The sequence below is a fragment of the Pseudophryne corroboree genome, chromosome 9 (assembly GCF_028390025.1).
Source record: "Pseudophryne corroboree isolate aPseCor3 chromosome 9, aPseCor3.hap2, whole genome shotgun sequence".
In the NCBI taxonomy this organism is placed as follows: Eukaryota; Metazoa; Chordata; class Amphibia; order Anura; family Myobatrachidae; genus Pseudophryne; species Pseudophryne corroboree.
In genome coordinates this window covers 138,213,904-138,237,020 of record NC_086452.1, presented here as the reverse complement: position 1 = coordinate 138,237,020, position 23,117 = coordinate 138,213,904, and the positions used below count along the sequence as shown (strand labels likewise).

The window sequence follows — 23,117 nt, the reverse complement described above, 5'->3', positions numbered from 1 at the left end:
ATGCTGGGACTCCGTAAGGACCATGGGGAATAGCGGCTCCGCAGGAGACTGGGCACAACTAAAAGAAAGCTTTAGACTACTGGTGTGCACTGGCTCCTCCCACTATGACCCTCCTCCAGACTTCAGTTAGGATACTGTGCCCGGAAGAGCTGACACAATAAGGAAGGATTTTGAATCCCGGGTAAGACTCATACCAGCCACACCAATCACACCGTATAACTCGTGATACAATACCCAGTTAACAGTATGATAACAACTGAGCCTCTCAACAGATGGCTCAACAATAACCCTTTAGTTAAACAATAACTATATACAAGTATTGCCGTCAATCCGCACTTGGGATGGGCGCCCAGCATCCACTACGGACTACGAGAAATAGAATTACCGGTGATTAAATTCTTATTTTCTCTGACGTCCTAAGTGGATGCTGGGACTCCGTAAGGACCATGGGGATTATACCAAAGCTCCCAAACGGGCGGGAGAGTGCGGATGACTCTGCAGCACCGAATGGGCAAACTCTAGGTCCTCCTCAGCCAGGGTGTCAAACTTGTAGAATTTAGCAAATGTGTTTGACCCCGACCAAGTAGCTGCTCGGCAAAGTTGTAGAGCCGAGACCCCTCGGGCAGCCGCCCAAGAAGAGCCCACCTTCCTCGTGGAATGGGCTTTCACTGATTTAGGATGCGGCAGTCCAGCCGCAGAATGTGCAAGCTGAATCGTACTACAGATCCAGCGAGCAATAGTCTGCTTTGAAGCAGGTGCACCCAACTTGTTGGGCTCATGCAGGATAAATAGCGAGTCAGTCTTTCTGACTCCAGCTGTCCTGGAAACATAAATTTTCAGGGCCCTGACTACGTCCAACAACTTGGAAGCCTCCAAGTCTTTAGTAGCCGCAGGCACCACGATAGGTTGGTTCAGATGAAAGGCTGATACCACCTTAGGGAGAAATTGGGGACGAGTCCTCAATTCTGCCCTATCCATATGGAAAATCAGATAAGGGCTTTTACATGACAAAGCCGCCAATTCTGATACACGCCTGGCCGAAGCCAAGGCCAACAACATGACCACTTTCCACGTGAGATACTTCAATTCCACGGTTTTAAGTGGCTCAAACCAATGTGACTTTAGGAAATCCAACACCACGTTGAGATCCCAAGGTGCCACTGGAGGCACAAAAGGGGGCTGAATATGCAGCACTCCCTTAACAAAAGTTTGAACTTCAGGTAGTGAAGCCAGTTCTCTCTGGAAGAAAATCGATAGAGCCGAAATCTGGACCTTAATGGAACCCAATTTTAGGCCCATAGTCACCCCTGACTGTAGGAAGTGCAGGAAACGGCCCAGCTGAAATTCCTCCGTTGGGGCCTTCCTGGCCTCACACCACGCAACATATTTTCGCCATATGCGGTGATAATGGTTTGCGGTTACTTCTTTCCTAGCTTTAATCAGCCCTTTTCCTTCAGGATCCGGTGTTCAACCGCCATGCCGTCAAACGCAGCCGCGGTAAGTCTTGGAACAGACAGGGCCCCTGCTGCAGCAGGTCCTGTCTGAGCGGCAGAGGCCATGGGTCCTCTGAGATCATTTCTTGAAGTTCCGGGTACCAAGCTCTTCTTGGCCAATCCGGAACAATGAGTATAGTTCTTACTCCTCTTCTCCTTATTATCCTCAGTACCTTTGGTATGAGAGGAAGAGGAGGGAACACATAAACCGACCGGTACACCCACGGTGTCACTAGAGCGTCCACAGCTATCGCCTGCGGGTCCCTTGACCTGGCGCAATATCTTTCTAGCTTTTTGTTTAGGCGGGACGCCATCATGTCTACCTGTGGCCTTTCCCAACGGTTTACAATCAGTTGGAAGACTTCTGGATGAAGTCCCCACTCTCCCGGGTGGAGGTCGTGCCTGCTGAGGAAGTCTGCTTCCCTGTTGTCCACTCCCGGAATGAACACTGCTGACAGTGCTAACATGTGATTTTCCGCCCATCGGAGAATCCTTGTGGCTTCTGCCATCGCCGTCCTGCTTCTCGTGCCGCCCTGTCCGTTTACATGGGCGACCGCCGTGATGTTGTCTGACTGGATCAGTACCGGCTGGTTTTGATGCAGGGGTTTTGCCTGACTTAGGGCATTGTAAATGGCCCTCAGTTCCAGAATATTTATGTGTAGGGAAGTCTCCTGACTTGACCATAGTCCTTGGAAGTTTCTTCCCTGTGTGACTGCCCCCCAGCCTCGAAGGCTGGCATCCGTGGTCACCAGGACCCAGTCCTGTATGCCGAACCTGCGGCCCTCTTGAAGATGAGCACTCTGCAGCCACCACAGCAGAGACACCCTGGTCCTTGGAGACAGGGTTATCCGCCGATGCATCTGAAGATGCGATCCGGACCACTTGTCCAACAGGTCCCACTGAAAGGTTCTTGCATGGAACCTGCCGAATGGAATTGCTTCGTAGGAAGCTACCCTCTTTCCCAGGATCCGCGTGCAGTGATGCACCGACACCTGTTTTGGTTTTAGGAGGCCTCTGACTAGAGATGACAGCTCCTTGGCCTTCTCCTCCGGGAGAAACACTTTTTTCTGTTCTGTGTCCAGAACCATCCCCAGGAACAGTAGACGTGTCGTAGGGACCAGCTGTAACTTTGGAATATTTAGAATCCAGCCGTGCTGTTGTAGCACCTCCCGAGATAGTGCTACCCCGACCAACAACTGCTCCCTGGACCTCGCCTTTATCAGGAGATCGTCCAAGTACGGGATAATTAAAACTCCCCTCTTTCGAAGGAGTATCATCATTTCGGCCATTATCTTGGTAAAGACCCTCGGAGCCGTGGATAGACCGAACGGCAACGTCTGGAATTGGTAATGACAATCCTGTACCACAGATCTGAGGTACTCCTGGTCAGGATGGTAAATGGGGACATGCAGGTAAGCATCCTTGATGTCCAGTGATACCATGTAATCCCCCTCGTCCAGGCTTGCAATAACCGCCCTGAGCGATTCCATCTTGAACTTGAATTTTTTTATATATGTGTTCAAGGATTTCAAATTTAAAATGGGTCTCATCGAACCGTCCGGTTTCGGTACCACAAACATTGTGGAATAGTAACCCCATCCTTGTTGAAGTAGGGGCACCTTTACTATCACCTGCTGGGAATACAGCTTGTGAATTACCTCTATCACTGCCTCCCTGCCTGAGGGAGTTGTTGGCAAGGCAGATTTGAGGAAACGGCGGGGGGGGAGACGTCTCGAATTCCAGCTTGTACCCCTGAGATACTACTTGAAAGATCCAGGGATCCACCCGTGAGCGAGCCCACTGATCGCTAAAATTTTTGAGACGGCCCCCCACCGTACCTGCTCCGCCTGTGGAGCCCCAGCGTCATGTGGTGGACTTAGAGGAAGCGGGGGAGGACTTTTGCTCCTGGGAACTGGCTGTATGCTGCAGCTTTTTCCCTCTACCTCTGCCTCTGGGCAGAAATGACGCGCCTTTAACCCGCTTGCCCTTATGGGGCCGAAAGGATTGTACCTGATAATACGGTGCTTTCTTTGGCTGTGAGGGAACATGGGGTAAAAATGCAGACTTCCCAGCAGTTGCTGTGGATACGAGGTCCGAGAGACCATCCCCGAACAACTCCTCACCTTTATAAGGCAAAACTTCCATGTGCCTTTTTGAGTCTGCATCACCTGTCCACTGCCGAGTCCATAAACCTCTCCTGGCAGAAATGGACATTGCACTTATTTTAGATGCCAGCCGGCAAATATCCCTCTGTGCATCTCTCATGTATAAGACTGCGTCTTTAATATGCTCTATGGTTAGCAATATAGTGTCCCTGTCTAGGGTATCAATATTTTCCGACAGGGAATCTGACCACGCAGCTGCAGCACTGCACATCCATGCTGAAGCAATAGCTGGTCTCAGTATAATACCTGTGTGTGTATATACAGACTTCAGGATAGCCTCCTGCTTTCTATCAGCAGGTTCCTTTAGGGCGGCCGTATCCGGAGACGGTAGTGCCACCTTTTTTGACAAGCGTGTGAGCGCTTTATCCACCCTAGGGGATGTTTCCCAACGTGACCTATCCTCTGGCGGGAAAGGGTACGTCATTAGAAACCTTTTAGAAATTACCAGTTTCTTATCGGGGGAAGCCCACGCTTCTTCACACACTTCATTTAATTCCTCAGATGGAGGAAAAACTACTGGTAGTTTTTTCTCTCCAAACATAATACCCTTTTTAGTGGTACCGGGGGTAACATCAGAAATGTGCAACACATTTTTCATTGCCTCAATCATGTAACGTGTGGCCCTATTGGAAGTTACATTAGTCTCATCGTCGTCGACACTGGAGTCAGTATCCGTGTCGACATCTGTGTCTGCCATCTGAGGTAGCGGGCGTTTTAGAGCCCCTGATGGCTTTTGAGATGCCTGGGCAGGCACAGGCTGAGAAGCCGGCTGTCCCATATTTGGTATGTCGTCAAACCTTTTATGTAAGGAGTCGACACTGTCACGTAGTTCCTTCCACATAACCATCCACTCAGGTGTCGGCCCCGCAGGGGGTGACATCACATTTATAGGCATCTGCTCCGCCTCTACATAAGCCTCCTCATCAAACATGTCGACACAGCCGTACCGACACACCGCATACACACAGGGAATGCTCTGACAGAGGACAGGACCCCACAAAGCCCTTTGGGGAGACAGAGAGAGAGTATGCCAGCACACACCAGAGCGCTATATAACACAGGGATCCCACTATAAATTAGAGATGAGCGCTGGAAATTTTTCGGGTTTTGTGTTTTGGTTTTGGGTTCGGTTCCGCGGCCGTGTTTTGGGTTCGACCGCGTTTTGGCAAAACCTCACCGAATTTTTTTTGTCGGATTCGGGTGTGTTTTGGATTCGGGTGTTTTTTTCAAAAAACTCTAAAAAAACAACTTAAATCATAGAATTTGGGGGTCATTTTGATCCCAAAGTATTATTAACCTCAAAAACCATAATTTACACTCATTTTCAGTCTATTCTGAATACCTCACACCTCACAATATTATTTTTAGTCCTAAAATTTGCACCTAGGTCGCTGGATGACTAAGCTAAGCGACCCTAGTGGCCGACACAAACACCGGGCCCATCTAGGAGTGTCACTGCAGTGTCACGCAGGATGTCCCTTCCAAAAAACCCTCCCCAAACAGCACATGACGCAAAGAAAAAAAGAGGCGCAATGAGGTAGCTGTGTGAGTAAGATAAGCGACCCTAGTGGCCGACACAAACACCGGGCCCATCTAGGAGTGGCACTGCAGTGTCACGCAGGATGTCCCTTCCAAAAAACCCTCCCCAAACAGCACATGACGCAAAGAAAAAAAGAGGCGCAATGAGGTAGCTGTGTGAGTAAGATAAGCGACCCTAGTGGCTGACACAAACATCGGGCCCATCTAGGAGTGTCACTGCAGTGTCACGCAGGATGTCCCTTCCAAAAAACCCTCCCCAAACAGCACATGACGCAAAGAAAAAAAGAGGCGCAATGAGGTAGCTGTGTGAGTAAGATAAGCGACCCTAGTGGCCGACACAAACACCGGGCCCATCTAGGAGTGGCACTGCAGTGTCACGCAGGATGTCCCTTCCAAAAAACCCTCCCCAAACAGCACATGACGCAAAGAAAAATTAAAGAAAAAAGAGGTGCAAGATGGAATTGTCCTTGGGCCCTCCCACCCACCCTTATGTTGTATAAACAGGACATGCACACTTTAACCAACCCATCATTTCAGTGACAGGGTCTGCCACACGACTGTGACTGAAATGACGGGTTGGTTTTGACCCCCACCAAAAAAGAAGCAATTAATCTCTCCTTGCACAAACTGGCTCTACAGAGGCAAGATGTCCACCTCATCATCATCCTCCGATATATCACCGTGTACATCCCCCTCCTCACAGATTATCAATTCGTCCCCACTGGAATCCACCATCTCAGCTCCCTGTGTACTTTGTGGAGGCAATTGCTGCTGGTCAATGTCTCCACGGAGGAATTGATTATAATTCATTTTAATGAACATCATCTTCTCCACATTTTCTGGATGTAACCTCGTACGCCGATTGCTGAAAAGGTGAGCGGCGGCACTAAACACTCTTTCGGAGTACACACTTGTGGGAGGGCAACTTAGGTAGAATAAAGCCAGTTTGTGCAAGGGCCTCCAAATTGCCTCTTTTTCCTGCCAGTATAAGTACGGACTGTGTGACGTGCCTACTTGGATGCGGTCACTCATATAATCCTCCACCATTCTTTCAATGGTGAGAGAATCATATGCAGTGACAGTAGACGACATGTCCGTAATCGTTGTCAGGTCCTTCAGTCCGGACCAGATGTCAGCATCAGCAGTCGCTCCAGACTGCCCTGCATCACCGCCAGCGGGTGGGCTCGGAATTCTGAGCCTTTTCCTCGCACCCCCAGTTGCGGGAGAATGTGAAGGAGGAGATGTTGACAGGTCGCGTTCCGCTTGACTTGACAATTTTCTCACCAGCAGGTCTTTCAACCCCAGCAGACTTGTGTCTGCCGGAAAGAGAGATCCAAGGTAGGCTTTAAATCTAGGATCGAGCACGGTGGCCAAAATGTAGTGCTCTGATTTCAACAGATTGACCACCCGTGAATCCTTGTTAAGCGAATTAAGGGCTCCATCCACAAGTCCCACATGCCTAGCGGAATCGCTCCGTGTTAGCTCCTCCTTCAATGTCTCCAGCTTCTTCTGCAAAAGCCTGATGAGGGGAATGACCTGACTCAGGCTGGCAGTGTCTGAACTGACTTCACGTGTGGCAAGTTCAAAGGGCATCAGAACCTTGCACAACGTTGAAATCATTCTCCACTGCACTTGAGACAGGTGCATTCCACCTCCTATATCGTGCTCAATTGTATAGGCTTGAATGGCCTTTTGCTGCTCCTCCAACCTCTGAAGCATATAGAGGGTTGAATTCCACCTCGTTACCACTTCTTGCTTCAGATGATGGCAGGGCAGGTTCAGTAGTTTTTGGTGGTGCTCCAGTCTTCTGTACGTGGTGCCTGTACGCCGAAAGTGTCCCGCAATTCTTCTGGCCACCGACAGCATCTCTTGCACGCCCCTGTCGTTTTTAAAAAAATTCTGCACCACCAAATTCAAGGTATGTGCAAAACATGGGACGTGCTGGAATTTGCCCAGATTTAATGCACACACAATATTGCTGGCATTGTCCGATGCCACAAATCCACAGGAGAGTCCAATTGGGGTAAGCCATTCCGCGATGATCTTCCTCAGTTGCCGTAAGAGGTTTTCAGCTGTGTGCGTATTCTGGAAACCGGTGATACAAAGCGTAGCCTGCCTAGGAAAGAGTTGTCGTTTGCGAGATGCTGCTACTGGTGCCGCCGCTGCTGTTCTTGCGGCGGGAGTCCATACATCTACCCAGTGGGCTGTCACAGTCATATAGTCCTGACCCTGCCCTGCTCCACTTGTCCACATGTCCGTGGTTAAGTGGACATTGGGTACAGCTGCATTTTTTAGGACACTGGTGACTCTTTTTCTGAGGTCTGTGTACATTTTCGGTATCGCCTGCCTAGAGAAATGGAACCTAGATGGTATTTGGTACCGGGGACACAGTACCTCCAACAAGTCTCTAGTTGGCTCTACAGTAATGATGGATACTGGAACCACGTTTCTCACCACCCAGGATGCCAAGGCCTCAGTTATCCGCTTTGCAGCAGTATGACTGCTGTGATATTTCATCTTCCTCGCAAAGGACTGTTGGACAGTCAATTGCTTACTGGAAGTAGTACAAGTGGTCTTCCGACTTCCCCTCTGGGATGACCATCGACTCCCAGCAGCAACAACAGCAGCGCCAGCAGCAGTAGGCGTTACACGCAAGGATGCATCGGAGGAATCCCAGGCAGGAGAGGACTCGTCAGAATTGCCAGTGACATGGCCTGCAGGACTATTGGCATTCCTGGGGAAGGAGGAAATTGACACTGAGGGAGTTGGTGGTGGGGTGGTTTGCGTGAACTTGGTTACAAGAGGAAGGGATTTACTGGTCAGTGGACTGCTTCCGCTGTCACCCAAAGTTTTTGAACTTGTCACTGACTTATTATGAATGCGCTGCAGGTGACGTATAAGGGAGGATGTTCCGAGGTGGTTAACGTCCTTACCCCTACTTATTACAGCTTGACAAAGGCAACACACGGCTTGACAAATGTTGTCCGCATTTCTGTTGAAATACTTCCACACCGAAGAGCTGATTTTTTTGGTATTTTCACCAGGCATGTCAACGGCCCTATTCCTCCCACGGACAACAGGTGTCTCCCCGGGTGCCTGACTTAAACAAACCACCTCACCATCAGAATCCTCCTTGTCAATTTCCTCCCCAGCGCCAGCAACACCCATATCCTCCTCATCCTGGTGTACTTCAACACTGACATTTTCAATCTGACTATCAGGAACTGGACTGCGGGTGCTCCTTCCAGCACTTGCAGGGGGCGTGCAAATGGTGGAAGGCGCATGCTCTTCACGTCCAGTGTTGGGAAGGTCAGGCATCGCAACCGACACAATTGGACTCTCCTTGTGGATTTGGGATTTCGAAGAACGCACAGTTCTTTGCGGTGCTTTTGCCAGCTTGAGTCTTTTCAGTTTTCTAGCGAGAGGCTGAGTGCTTCCATCCTCCTGTGAAGCTGAACCACTAGCCATGAACATAGGCCAGGGCCTCAGCCGTTCCTTGCCACTCCGTGTGGTAAATGGCATATTGGCAAGTTTACGCTTCTCCTCCGACAATTTTATTTTTGGTTTTGGAGTCCTTTTTTTACTGATATTTGGTGTTTTGGATTTGACATGCTCTGTACTATGCCATTGGGCATCGGCCTTGGCAGACGACGTTGCTGGCATTTCATCGTCTCGGCCATGACTAGTGGCAGCAGCTTCAGCACGAGGTGGAAGTGGATCTTGATCTTTCCCTAATTTTGGAACCTCAACATTTTTGTTCTCCATATTTTAATAGGCACAACTAAAAGGCACCTCAGGTAAACAATGGAGATGGATGGATACTAGTATACTTATGGATGGACTGCCGAGTGCCGACACAGAGGTAGCTACAGCCGTGGACTACCGTACTGTGTCTGCTGCTAATATAGACTGGATGATAATGAGATGAAATCAATATATATATATGTATGTATATATAATATCACTAGTACTGCAGCCGGACAGGTAGATAATATATTTATTAGGTAATGATCACTGATGACGGACCTGCTGGACACTGTCAGCTCAGCAGCACCGCAGACTGCTACAGTAAGCTACTATACTATAGTAGTATGTACAAAGAAGAAAGAAAAAAAAAAACCACGGGTAGGTGGTATACAATTATGGATGGACTGCTGAGTGCCGACACAGAGGTAGCTACAGCCGTGGACTAACGTACTGTGTCTGCTGCTAATATAGACTGGATGATTGATAATGAGATGAAATCAATATATATATGTATGTATATATAATATCACTAGTACTGCAGCCGGACAGGTAGATAATATATTTATTAGGTAATGATGACTGATGACGGACCTGCTGGACACTGTCAGCTCAGCAGCACCGCAGACTGCTACAGTAAGCTACTATACTTTAGTAGTATGTACAAAGAAGAAAGAAAAAAAAAAAAACACGGGTAGGTGGTATACAATTATGGATGGACTGCCGAGTGCCGACACAGAGGTAGCTACAGCCGTGGACTAACGTACTGTGTCTGCTGCTAATATAGACTGGATGATTGATAATGAGATGAAATCAATATATATATGTATGTATATATAATATCACTAGAACTGCAGCCGGACAGGTAGATAATATATTTATTAGGTAATGATGACTGATGACGGACCTGCTGGACACTGTCAGCTCAGCAGCACCGCAGACTGCTACAGTAAGCTACTATACTATAGTAGTATGTACAAAGAAGAAAAAAAAAAAAAAAACCACGGGTAGGTGGTATACAATTATGGATGGACTGCTGAGTGCCGACACAGAGGTAGCTACAGCCGTGGACTAACGTACTGTGTCTGCTGCTAATATAGACTGGATGATTGATAATGAGATGAAATCAATATATATATGTATGTATATATAATATCACTAGTACTGCAGCCGGACAGGTAGATAATATATTTATTAGGTAATGATGACTGATGACGGACCTGCTGGACATTGTCAGCTCAGCAGTACCGCAGACTGCTACAGTAAGCTACTATACTATAGTAGTATGTACAAAGAAGAAAGAAAAAAAAAAACCACGGGTAGGTGGTATACAATTATGGATGGACTGCTGAGTGCCGACACAGAGGTAGCTACAGCCGTGGACTAACGTACTGTGTCTGCTGCTAATATAGACTGGATGATTGATAATGAGATGAAATCAATATATATATGTATGTATATATAATATCACTAGTACTGCAGCCGGACAGGTACTATATATATTTATTATGTAATGACTGATGACGGACCTGCTGGACACTGTCAGCTCAGCAGCACCGCAGACTGCTACAGTAAGCTACTATACTCAGTCTATAGTAGTATGTACAAAGAAGAAAGAAAAAAAAAAAACCACGGGTAGGTGGTAAACAATTATGGATGGACTGCCGAGTGCCGACACAGAGGTAGCTACAGCCGTGGACTAACGTACTGTGTCTGCTGCTAATATAGAGTCTAGACTGGATGATAAATTATTGATAATGAGATGAAATCAATATAATATCACTAGTACTGCAGCCGGACAGGTACTATATATATTTATTATGTAATGACTGATGACGGACCTGCTGGACACTGTCAGGTCAGCACAGCACCGCAGACTGCTACAGTAAGCTACTATAGTAGTATGTATAAAGAAGAATGAAAAAAAAACACGGGTAGGTGGTATACAATATTATATATATATATATATATATATATATATATATATATTATATACAATTATATATATATATATATATATATATATATTAAACTGGTGGTGATTGATTATTAAACTGGTGGTCACTTCAGGACAGGTCACGTTGCAACTTGCAACTAGTACTCCGAGGCCTAAGCAGACAATCACAAAATATATTATTATACTGGTGGTCAGTGTGGTCACAACAATGGCAGTGTGGCACTGACTCTGGCAGCAAAAGTGTGCACTGTACGTTATATGTACTCCTGAGTCCTGCTCTCAGACTCTAACTGCTCCCCACTGTCAGTGTCTCCCCCACAAGTCAGATAATACACTTACAGTCACACTATCTAATCTATAAATAAAATATCACTTCAGCAAGTAGTATTATAGTAGTATACAGTAGTACTCCTCCTAATAATGCTCCCCGAAAATACTGTGTCTCTCTCTTCTCTAAACGGAGAGGACGCCAGCCACGTCCTCTCCCTATGACTCTCAATGCACGTGTGAAAATGGCGGCGACGCGCGGCTCCTTATATAGAATCCGAGTCTCGCGATAGAATCCGAGCCTCGCGAGAATCCGACAGCGTGATGATGACGTTCGGGCGCGCTCGGGTTAGCCGAGCAAGGCGGGAAGATCCGAGCCTGTGTAAAAAACCTGAAGTTCGGGCGGGTTCGGATTCAGAGGAACCGAACCCGCTCATCTCTACTATAAATGAGTGTTTTTTCCCTTATAGCTGCTTATATTATATATACTGCGCCTAAATTTAGTGCCCCCCCTCTCTTTTTTACCCTTATGTAGCTTGACACTGCAGGGGAGAGCCAGGGAGCGTCCTTCCAGCGGAGCTGTGAGGGAAAAATGGCGCCAGTGTGCTGAGGGAGATAGCCCCGCCCCTTTTTCGGCGGACTTCTCCCGCTTTTTCTGGAATTCTGGCAGGGGTATTTTTACACCTATATAGCCTTCCTGACTATATATGGTGTAGATTTGCCAGCCAAGGTGTATTATATTGCCCTCAGGGCGCCCCCCCCCCCCCCAGCGCCCTGCACCCATCAGTGACCGGAGTGTGTGGTGTGCATGAGGAGCAATGGCGCACAGCTGCAGTGCTGTGCGCTACCTTGTTGAAGACAGAAGTCTTCTGCCGCCGATTTTCCGGAACACTTCTTGCTTCTGGCTCTGTAAGGGGGCCGGCGGCGCGGCTCCGGGACCGAATGATCGAGGTCGGGTCCTGTGTTCGATCCCTCTGGAGCTAATGGTGTCCAGTAGCCTAAGAAGCCCAAGCTACCTCCAGTCAGGTAGGTTCGCTTCTTCTCCCCTTAGTCCCTCGCTGCAGTGAGTCTGTTGCCAGCAGATCTCACTGTAAAATAAAAAACCTAAATATACTTTCTTTCTAGGAGCTCAGGAGAGCCCCTAGTGTGCAATGCATCCAGCTCAGCCGGGCACAAGATTCTAACTGAAGTCTGGAGGAGGGTCATAGTGGGAGGAGCCAGTGCACACCAGTAGTCTAAAGCTTTCTTTTAGTTGTGCCCAGTCTCCTGCGGAGCCGCTATTCCCCATGGTCCTTACGGAGTCCCAGCGTCCACTTAGGACGTCAGAGAAATGGGTAATGTGTGCTAGGTGGGGGTAGTTAACTGGTGCTGCGGTGTGAGTGTAGTAAGGGGTGCTGCAGTGTGCGTGTAGTAAGGGGTGCTGTGAGTGTAGTAAAGGGGGCTGAGAGTGTAATAAGGGGTTCTGCGGTGTGTGTGTGTGTGTGGTAACAGGTGCTGCTGTGTGAGTGTAGTGTATTGAGGGGTGGTGTGAGTGTAGTAAGGGGTGCTGCGGTGTGAGTGTAGTAATGGGTGCTGCGGTATGAATGTAGTAAGGGGTGCTGTGAGTGTAGTAAGGGGTGCTGTGAGTGTAATAAGTGGTTATGCAGTGTGTGTGTGTGTGTGGTAACAGGTGCTGCTGTGTGAGTGTAGTGTAGTAAGGGGTGCTGTAGTATGAGTGTAGTAAGGATTGCTGCTGTGTGAGGAGAGCTTTATAGGAGCTGATAGGGTGGATGAATGTGCTAATGACTACTGGACGGAGGGATTGCTAATGAATTGGGGAGGGATGGGTTAATGGAGAGCACTTGAGGTGATTGAAGGAAGGCACTTGCCACAGCTCATGATGCAGACCGCACCCCCACACCACTGGTAATGCCCCCCCCCCCCCCCCCATATCACTAGTCACACCCCCGTCAGCCGCGCATAATAGGCCCTTTTGGAAATTTCAGCTCCAGGCCCATGTACACCTTAATCTGACACTGAGTACAGCAGAGATACCTGTATATCCAGCTGCCCTTCTATGGTATCACTGTTTTAGGATGGTGATAGATGGGAGGGGTATTGATCATCAGGTCTACATGAAAAAGGTCGATATACATTAGGTCAACAGGGTCAACACATGTAAATGTCGACAGTAGGAAAGGTCGACAGGTTCAAAAGGTCAGCACATGAAAAGGTCGACATGACAAAAGGTAAAAAAAATGTTTTTACTTTCTTTGGTGTCGTTTTCGCTGTCAAAGTACTTGGAACCCCAATTGTTGTACTGCGTCCTTGGAGAGTGAAGTGGAGAGAGTTAAAGCACCAGCCAATCAGCTCCTAACTGCCATGTTACAGGATGTGTTTGAAAAATGACAGTGAAGCAATAGCAGATATATCAGCCATTCGAGCGAACTGGTGATATATTACAAGCCCGTAGGCACGTGTGTTCTCCTATATGTCTGTGAATGATGTATCGCATCGGCTGTGCAGCACAGTCGATATCTGATATCTATAGATATATTGGCACATATGGCTGTGTGTATGGGTGGTCTCCCGCCCGTCTGTACACTTGCTGCAGGGTCCGCCAGTGACTGACATCTCAACTGGGTGGGCACATATAAATGTTCACCCAAGTTTGACGTCAGGCACGACATATCGGGTGGACAATTGGTAAGTATATTGTACTTACTAACTGTTAAGGTACCCATACACTAGACAATAATATGAGCGATTTGGCCATTTACGACGGATCGGAACTACAAATCGTTCATAATAGTACAGATGATTCAGTGTCTGCGAACGATCACGATGCGCGGTCCTGCTGGTCGTTGGTCAGAGCTTCTGAACTTCCCTGCTGCAGGGAGATCTGAAGCTAATGACAGCATGCTCTTGGATGTAGCCACTCCCAGATCTTGAGATATATCTTATGTGTATTATACTATATCATTTGCCCAGGACTGCTGGGGCAGTTCAAGGGAAATCGTTAACGAGAAATCATCATTTACAGGTCGTCTAGTGTATGGGCACCTCTAGAAAGGTCTGCGGGGTCGGCCAAGTGTGTACTCCGCTTTAGGACCTGGTTAGTTGGTACTTTATCTTTCTCCAAGTTTAGTACATAGACTCCTCAGACTCAGGGATAGATTTAGTAAACCTTGGAGAGATATAAAGCACCAGCCAATCAGCTCCTAATTGTCATGTTACAGGCTGTGTTTGAAAAATTATATTTATGAGCTGATTGGCTGCCACCTTATCTCTCTCCAGTTTATCACTTTCCAAGGTATTACATCTCCCCCTAAATGATAAACCTGCACAACATGGAGTTTAATAGGAATAGGGGTCTCATATGGTGCAGAATTATTGCTGCATATGTACAGTAACTGCTTATAGGAGCCACTTAGACGGAAGATAAATGCTAGGAGAGTGGTACATTTATCAATAAGTATTCAGTCCTCTCCGAGTGCTAAGTTAACTGCAGACCTCTTTAGGCCAAGCTCCAAAAAATAGAAGGAATGTAAGAGCATTAAATATTATGAATGACATTAGCTTGCTGAGTAAAAGAAATCTCTGTGGCTCATAAACTGGAACTTGTTCTAATTTCAGACTAGAGCGAGAAATTGACGATCTTGAGAGGCAGGAAACCCAGTTATCTGCCAAAGAGGTGCGTGTCCTACAGAGACTGAAGTCTGTAGAGAGGACTACAGAAGACATCATCAAGGTATGTAAAGAAAATCTAGCAATATATACAGTAAAAAGGACATTCTGATGATTCAGTATATATTTAGGTATCAGCGTTAAATAATAACATAACTTGATTAGTAATCTGTTATATGCCTGACACATACACATGAATGCTTGTTGTCTGCCAAGTGTATATTAAGTACACACGGAAAACCTAGCAAGCAAGTAGGTGTGTTCTGTATTGGTAAAAACATGATGACATTTATACAAAGAGTAAATAATACAAATAAATGTCCTAATCCGTTTCTACAAATCAGGAAAATGCAGTAACGTTATAGCTGTGACTTTAGAAAAGAAGTTGGTTTTAAATAGCACACCATCCTACTCTAATCTCAGCATGTTTATTCTTGCAGGCAGCCGCTGTAAACTATGAAGTTCGAGAAGGTACAGCATGTGATTCTTATTGTTCAAGATTAAAAATGTATCACTTATAAGGTACAGATCACCAGTGTCGGACTGGCCCACAGGGGAACTGCACCGGTGGGCCCCACTGTCCGAAGGCCCATCCCCTCCTCTAAGGATCAGGATCCACACAGTGCCCATGAATTATACTTTATACATAAGATACCTTATACGGTACAGGACTATGGTGTACTTTCAACACTGCTTTGCTGTTATTAATCCTATATAATAAAAGGCTAACGCCGCTCCTCACCTCTATGGGGTCAATTCAAGTGTTTTGCGCACCAGCGGCAACGAGATGACGTCCAACGGAACAATTCAAGTGTTGATCCGCGCTGACATTGCTGTTATGTTGTTCCGTCATTTTGACGCTCTGATGACTAGTTAGGCATATTTTCAAACATCACCAGCGGTATTTACTATGTATACTGTAACTATATAAAGGGGCACAGGCAAAGCACACTCTAATGGTTAGCCAAGCCTTGGTGGAGGTTGGCCACACCCCCTCTAGAGGCTGGCCACACCCTTAAGTATGGGCCCCTATCACTGCAATCCCCAGTGGGCCATTCATGCCCCAGTCTGACACTGCAGATCATAGAGAAAATCATTCTCATAAGAGCAACGTGATTTGCATAGCAAATGTGATTGGATGTTAGAATGAGATTAGTCCTACTGTCACTGTATGTGCTATGACGCCATTCTCATCCCTTACACAATTGAGCATACAGTATATACGTGCATTTGTGTAATATACTGTATATTATAGAAAACCATAACTGTCAATGTCATTTGTTAATCCATTCCATACATTATGCTGCCTTAAATCCTGATGCCTGATCCAGCTGTCACATCCTGGGCTTGTTGTTTCTTTTATAGAACCCGTGCGAGACATTTATGCTGGCATACCTGACTTACCACCGTCATATAAACCAACATTTATTAGGAGAATGGAGAGTGATTTGTGTGAGAATGGGGAGGAGCCAAGAAAAGGTAAAATTCACATTAGAGAGGTGATACAGATAATATCGGGATCAAGGAGCTTGTGATGCCAGCAGTAAGAATACAGACAGCAGCATCCTGATGCACAGTATCCCGACACCTGGTATATAAGTAGTCTAACCCTCCCCATGTCCCCCAATAGCCCTAACCCTCCGTCCCCGCAGCCTGACCCTAACTTCCCCCTCCACAGCCCTAACAGTCCCCCCCTTAATGCCTAATCCTAACCCTCCCTCCCTGCAGTCTAACCCCCCCCCCCACCTGCAGCCTAACCCTAACCCTCCCGCTCCCCCCTTCCCACAGCCTGACCCTAACCCTCCCTGTCATACTTACAATCAGGATGCCGGCTATTGGGATTCGGATGCCAGCATTGTGATCCATGTCGGGATCCCAGCATCGGACTTCTGATCAGTTTTGGAATTCCGTCGTCGGGGTTCCGACTGCTGGCACCCCGAACGCTGACATGCTGACCGGAAAAATTGGCAAACACGGTTTTTAAACTAACCAATGGCCAAAGTTAAAGGGTACCTCAAATTATTTATTTTATTATTAATATTATTATTTTTATGATTATTATTATCATTATCATCATCATCATCATCATCATCATCATCATCATCATCATCATCATCCCATCCTTCCCCCAGAAACATGTAATTATGCCAGATTCACCCATAGTTTGGGGAACTCATTCCCAGTAGTGAGGTAGAGTTTTATCCTAGCATTACAGACCGGAAGGGGACGTGCGTGCACCTAGTGGTAGAAGTGGTATTTTATTAATTTATAAACCGTTATTTATATAGCGCACACATAATTCATAGTGCTTTACAGAGACTAGGGGAGCTTACGAACTATGTTCCTTACCACATGCACACACTTACACACTGTAAATAAAGTTTAGTTGAATAGAAGCCACCTTAAACCCTCATTAGCCTTGCTAACAACTTTATTAGATATACTCGTACCCCCTCACCCCCCCCCCCCCCCCACACACACACACACACACACACACACACACACACACACACACACACACACACACACACACACACTTTGTCGATTTAGTAGTGACGGGTTTATGCAGAATTCTGTTAGCTAGAAAGTAGAAAGTTGCATAACTGCTGCAGGTGGTTATCCTGTCCTGCGTAGAGACATGATCACTGTGTGCTTTCTTTTACAAATACACAGAGTGAGGAGCACTACCAACCAATTGGATGGGAAATAGGACTGTGTTGGAAAAGATAAGGTCATATTTAAATTAGAGATGAGCGGGTTCGGTTCCTCGGAAACCGAACCCCCCCCAACTTCACCCATTTTACACGGGTCCGAGGCATACTCGGATTCTCCCGTATGGCTCGGTTAACCCGAGCGCGCCCGAACGTCCTCATCCCGCTTTTGGATTCCCGCGAGATTCGGATTCTAAATAAGGAGCCGCGCGTCGCCACCATTTTTCACTCGTGCATTGGAAATGATAGTGAGAGGACGTAGCTGGCGTCCTCTCACTTTGTTTCAGGGGGCTGCATATCTTTATTCTGGGGACCAGCAGTATTATAGGAGGAGTACAGTGCAGAGTTTTGCTGACCAGTGACCACCAGTATTATACGTTGTCTGCCTGAAAAACACTCCATATCTGTGCTCAGTGTGCTGCATACAGTACATCTGTGCTCACACTGCTTTATTGTGGGGACTGGGGATCAGCAGTATTATATAGGAGGAGTACAGTGCAGAGTTTTGCTGACCAGTGACCACCAGTATACGTTGTCTGCCTGAAAAACGCTCCATATCTGTGCTCAGTGTGCTGCATATATCTTTGCTCACACTGCTTTATTGTGGGTACTGGGGACCACCAGTATATTATATAGGAGGAGTACAGTGCAGAGTTTTGCTGACCAGTGACCACCAGTATACGTTGTCTGCCTGAAAAACGCTCCATATCTGTGCTCAGTGTGCTGCATATATCTGTGCTCACACTGCTTTATTGTGGGTACTGGGGACCACCAGTATATTATATAGGAGGAGTACAGTGCAGAGTTTTGCTGACCAGTGACCACCAGTATTATACGTTGTCTGCCTGAAAAACGCTCCATATCTGTGCTCAGTGTGCTGCATATATCTGTGCTCACACTGCTTTATTGTGGGGACTGGGGACCACCAGTATATTATATAGGAGGAGTACAGTGCAGAGTTTTGCTGACCAGTGACCACCAGTATTATACGTTCTCTGCCTGAAAAACGCTCCATATCTGTGCTGCATTGTAGTATATAGTAGGAGTACAGTGCATAATTTTGCTGACCACCAGTATATAATATATAGGAGTACGGTACAGAAGGCCACTGCTCTACCTACCTCTGTGTCGTCAAGTATACTATCCATCCATACCTGTGGTGCATTTCAGTTTTGCAGTTTGCTGACCACCAGTATATAACATATAGCAGTACGGTACAGTAGGCCACTGCTCTACCTACCTCTGTGTCGTCAAGTATACTATCCATCCATACCTGTGGTGCATTTAAGTTTTGCACAGTTTGCTGACCACCAGTATATAATATTTAGCATTACGGTACAGTAGGCCACTGCTCTACCTACCTCTGTGTCATCAAGTATACTATCCATCCATACCTGTGGTGCATTTCAGTTGTGCGCAGTATATATAGTAGTAGGCCATTGCTATTGATACTGGCATATACTGTAATTCCACACATTAAAAAATGGAGAACAAAAATGTGGAGGGTAAAATAGGGAAAGATCAAGATCCACTTCCACCTCGTGCTGAAGCTGCTGCCACTAGTCATGGCCGAGACGATGAAATGCCATCAACGTCGTCTGCCAAGGCCAATGCCCAATGTCATAGTAGAGAGCATGTAAAATCCAAAAAACAAAAGTTCAGTAAAATGACCCAAAAATCAAAATTGAAAGCGTCTGATGAGAAGCGTAAACTTGCCAATATGCCATTTACGACACGGAGTGGCAAGGAACGGCTGAGGCCCTGGCCTATGTTCATGGCTAGTGGTTCAGCTTCACATGAGGATGGAAGCACTCATCCTCTCGCTAGAAAACTGCAGTGCCACTCCTAGATGGGCCAGGTGTTTGTGTCGGCCACTTGGGTCGCTTTGCTTAGTCACACAGCTACCTCATTGCGCCTCTTTTTTTCTTTGCATCATGTGCTGTTTGGGGACTATTTTTTTGAAGTGCCATCCTGCCTGACACTGCAGTGCCACTCCTAGATGGGCCAGGTGTTTGTGTCGGCCACTTGGGTCGCTTAGCTTAGTCACACAGCTACCTCATTGCGCCTCTTTTTTTCTTTGCATCATGTGCTGTTTGGGGACTATTTTTTTGAAGTGCCATCCTGCCTGACACTGCAGTGCCACTCCTAGATGGGCCAGGTGTTTGTGTCGGCCACTTGTGTCGCTTAGCTTAGCCATCCAGCAACCTTGGTGCACCTCTTTTTTTCTTTGCATCATGTGCTGTTTGGGGACTATTTTTTTGAAGTGCCATCCTGTCTGACACTGCAGTGCCACTCCTAGATGGGCCAGGTGTTTGTGTCGGCCACTTGGGTCGCTTAGCTTAGTCATCCAGCGACCTCGGTGCAAATTTTAGGACTAAAAATAATATTGTGAGGTGTTCAGAATAGACTGAAAATGAGTGGAAATTATGGTTATTGAGGTTAATAATACTATGGGATCAAAATGACCCCCAAATTCTATGATTTAAGCTGTTTTTGAGGGGTTTTTGTAAAAAAACACCCGAATCCAAAACACACCCGAATCAGACAACAAATTTTCAGGGAGGTTTTGCCAAAACGCGTCCGAATCCAAAACACGGCCGCGGAACCGAATCCAAAACCAAAACACAAAACCCGAAAAATTTCCGGTGCACATCACTAATTTAAATGTAGTTTAGGACATTTTAGGTATGATGCTCCCAATTACAGAATTTCATAAAGAAACTGGTCTCCCAAGAGTTCCCCTACCTAAATATTGTTATACAGTATCACCCCCAACCATTCCTGTTTCTGTGGGACAGCTATTCCAGCACTTTCGTACCATCCCACCAGGGAACCGGTATCCCCGGAGACCGAGCTAGCACTGGGCACTTCCGCAGTTTGACAAGTAACGGGCACATGTACAAAGTCCAGGTTTGCTCTTCCCAGAAGTTAGGAGGTATGTTATTTTACCCATGGATTACGTGAAAGCCGTAATGGTCTGGACCAGACCAGGTACCTGCAGCGACCTCAGCTTCTGTGGAGCTCTCTGTGTACGTCTTCCTGTACCTATTGCTGTCTGACAGCTGTCATGTACACAGGGATGGGCACAGAGAGCTCCACAGCGGCAGAATTCGCTATAGGAAGCTGGTCCAGTCCGGCTTTCTGGAGTCCCGACCGATCTAGCTGTGCTTCTCCCATTCAGTCTGCTGGAGTGCAGCAGCTGCGGGTCAAGAGGGGGATGTAGCATCTCCCTGCACCATTTGCTGTGTGATCTACACGGGGACACGCACCAAGAGCACCAAAGTAGCATAGGTCTCTGGCTTTCACTCAATCCCTTCCCACACCAGTGTTTCATAATCACAGTTTCTAGGATACCAGCACATGGCATCTATTACAACCATAATTCACATATCCTGATCCGTCAAAAAAAACACTTATTAATTATTAGCTATTTTTTAGTCCTACAGAATAAGTTGTAACATCTTAAACAAATGTAACAAAACATATATGTGTACACATGATAACCATTTGCCTCTGTTTGTATAGCGTTATTTGCCATGGAAATCAAAGTTGAGAAAGATAGGAAGACTGGGAAAAACACAGTACTATCATCGATTCCATTGCCCTCAAATGAGTTTAAAGACACAGGAGTGAAAGTATATGATGATGGAAGAAAGTCCGTGTACGCAGTAAACTCTGAAGGAAAAGTGGCTAAAAATGGGATAGACAGCCTTGCTCCTGTGGAAGTAGAAGATCTTTTGAGGAAAGCCACTGAAAAAAGCACACTGTCTCCTGCAGAGTATCATGAGCCTGTGTATTCATATGAATTCAACAGTTCCACCAATCACAAAGGTCAGGTCTCCCCAAGATTAAATGGCCAAAATTCTCCTGTCATCACGGATTATCGAAATGGTCACAGTCCTGTGGTACCAGAAGTTTTACCTCAAGTCAAAGAGTCCAGACCAAAGGAGCCAATATTTTCTCAGCCAAAAGTCATCACACAAAACAAGCAAGCAATCAGTGTGGAACCTCAACCGATGGAAGATCACAGGGCTGTGTTTATGAACACCACTGAGTACCCTCCAACTGGTTTAGAAGATGATATGCACTACAGCATGGTCCATGCCACACCTTGTTATGTAGATGACTCTGAACCAGTTACTATGATTTTCATGGGCTACAAGAATGCAGATGAAAGTGACAGCAAACCACTTACAGATTATGAAGGAGTTATTCGAGCTGAATTAGTCGTCATTGACGATGATGATGATTACATCAAGGAAGAAGAAAAACCAGTAAAAGGACTGATTTACCCACCAGAAACTCAGTCACAGCACATTTCCAATCCCTCTATGCAAAATAGTGTTGCCCAGAAACTACCAAAACACAATGTAGCACTGCAGAGCGCTCAACCATACAAGAACTCAATATCCTTAGAAGAACAAGAAGCAAGCCTGGGACCCCATAACTATCCCCCTGTATACAAACCGATAACAGATGATGGCACTGAGGACCCATCGTTAACAGGTAAGAATGTTGTAATAAAGTGCCAGTGTTGTCCTATAATATAAAATTTTCACTCACTGTGTTGGTTCATGTTCACTACTTTATCACGAATGTCTCTCCTGTTTGGTTTGTCCTGCATTACACCTTGGAGTAGTTTGATTTAAGGATTCCTTGTCCTTTTAAAATAAGTAAATGTTTTGACACATTTCCTGAAGTCACCAAGGAATATTGCGAAGTAGCGAAGAGAAGCAGACTATGGAAGAGAAGCAGACTATGGGGTATATTTACTAAAGTGCTGGTTTTCAGGAGTGGAGATGTTGCCCATGGTTAACCAATCAGATTCTGGCTACTATCTTGTAGAAGGTGCTAAATCTATCTTTAGTAGAATCTGATTGCTATGGGCACTTAAGTAAACATACCCCTATGTGTCTTTTCTGGGGCACACTTCAAAATATAGGTGAAAATGTAAATTTTAATAAATACACTTAAAATGTAGACAACAACACAATTGCATTTTTTTTTAATATAATAGCTATTTCGAAGGTACAAGTAATCTCACTTTGATAATGTCTCACAGTAATAGAAACAGTGTAATTTGCGCTACAAGTGAGCACTGGCTAATACATATTTCCTTACCCCAGATATCTTAAGTCCATTTACATTTACCATGTCATTCATAGACCTGGAAGAAGGATAAACAAGTTTGGTGAAATTGAGTCTTTTTCCTCTTTAATGATGTCCTCATAAATACCAATGGGATCCGGTCGGGATCCCGGCAGTCAAAATACCGACTCCGGAATCCCGACATTGAGGATTTGCAGGGCCAGCGGAGAGGTAAGCCATGGCGGGTGGTTTTAGGATGTGTGGGGAGGATTAGGGTTAGGCTGCAGGGAGGAGGACTTAGGGTTAGGCTGTGGGGGAGGGAGGGTTAGGTTTAGTCTGCAGGAATGGGTGGTTAGGGTTAGGCACCACCGGGGAGAGTCAGGGTTAGGCTGCAGAGGAGGGAGAGGGTTACACCCCTTTTACTCTGCCAAAAATAAACCGGATAATTGTGCAGTGTGAAAGGGGCCAGGAGAAATATCTCCGGTCA

The 23,117-nt window shown here is 46.3% G+C and overlaps 1 protein-coding gene across 3 annotated transcripts in view; it reads left to right on the top strand.

The window, feature by feature from the left end:
* PALMD (palmdelphin) overlaps positions 1-23,117 on the top strand; it is a 147,579-nt gene that overhangs the window by 112,603 nt on the left and 11,859 nt on the right. For all 3 annotated transcript variants that reach the window (XM_063939824.1, XM_063939825.1, XM_063939823.1), the window contains 4 exons: positions 14,781-14,895; positions 15,272-15,302; positions 16,197-16,310; positions 21,068-22,048. In XM_063939824.1, coding sequence (XP_063795894.1) covers positions 14,781-14,895; positions 15,272-15,302; positions 16,197-16,310; positions 21,068-22,048 — 1,241 coding nt within the window. The remainder of the gene's footprint in view (positions 1-14,780; positions 14,896-15,271; positions 15,303-16,196; positions 16,311-21,067; positions 22,049-23,117) is intronic.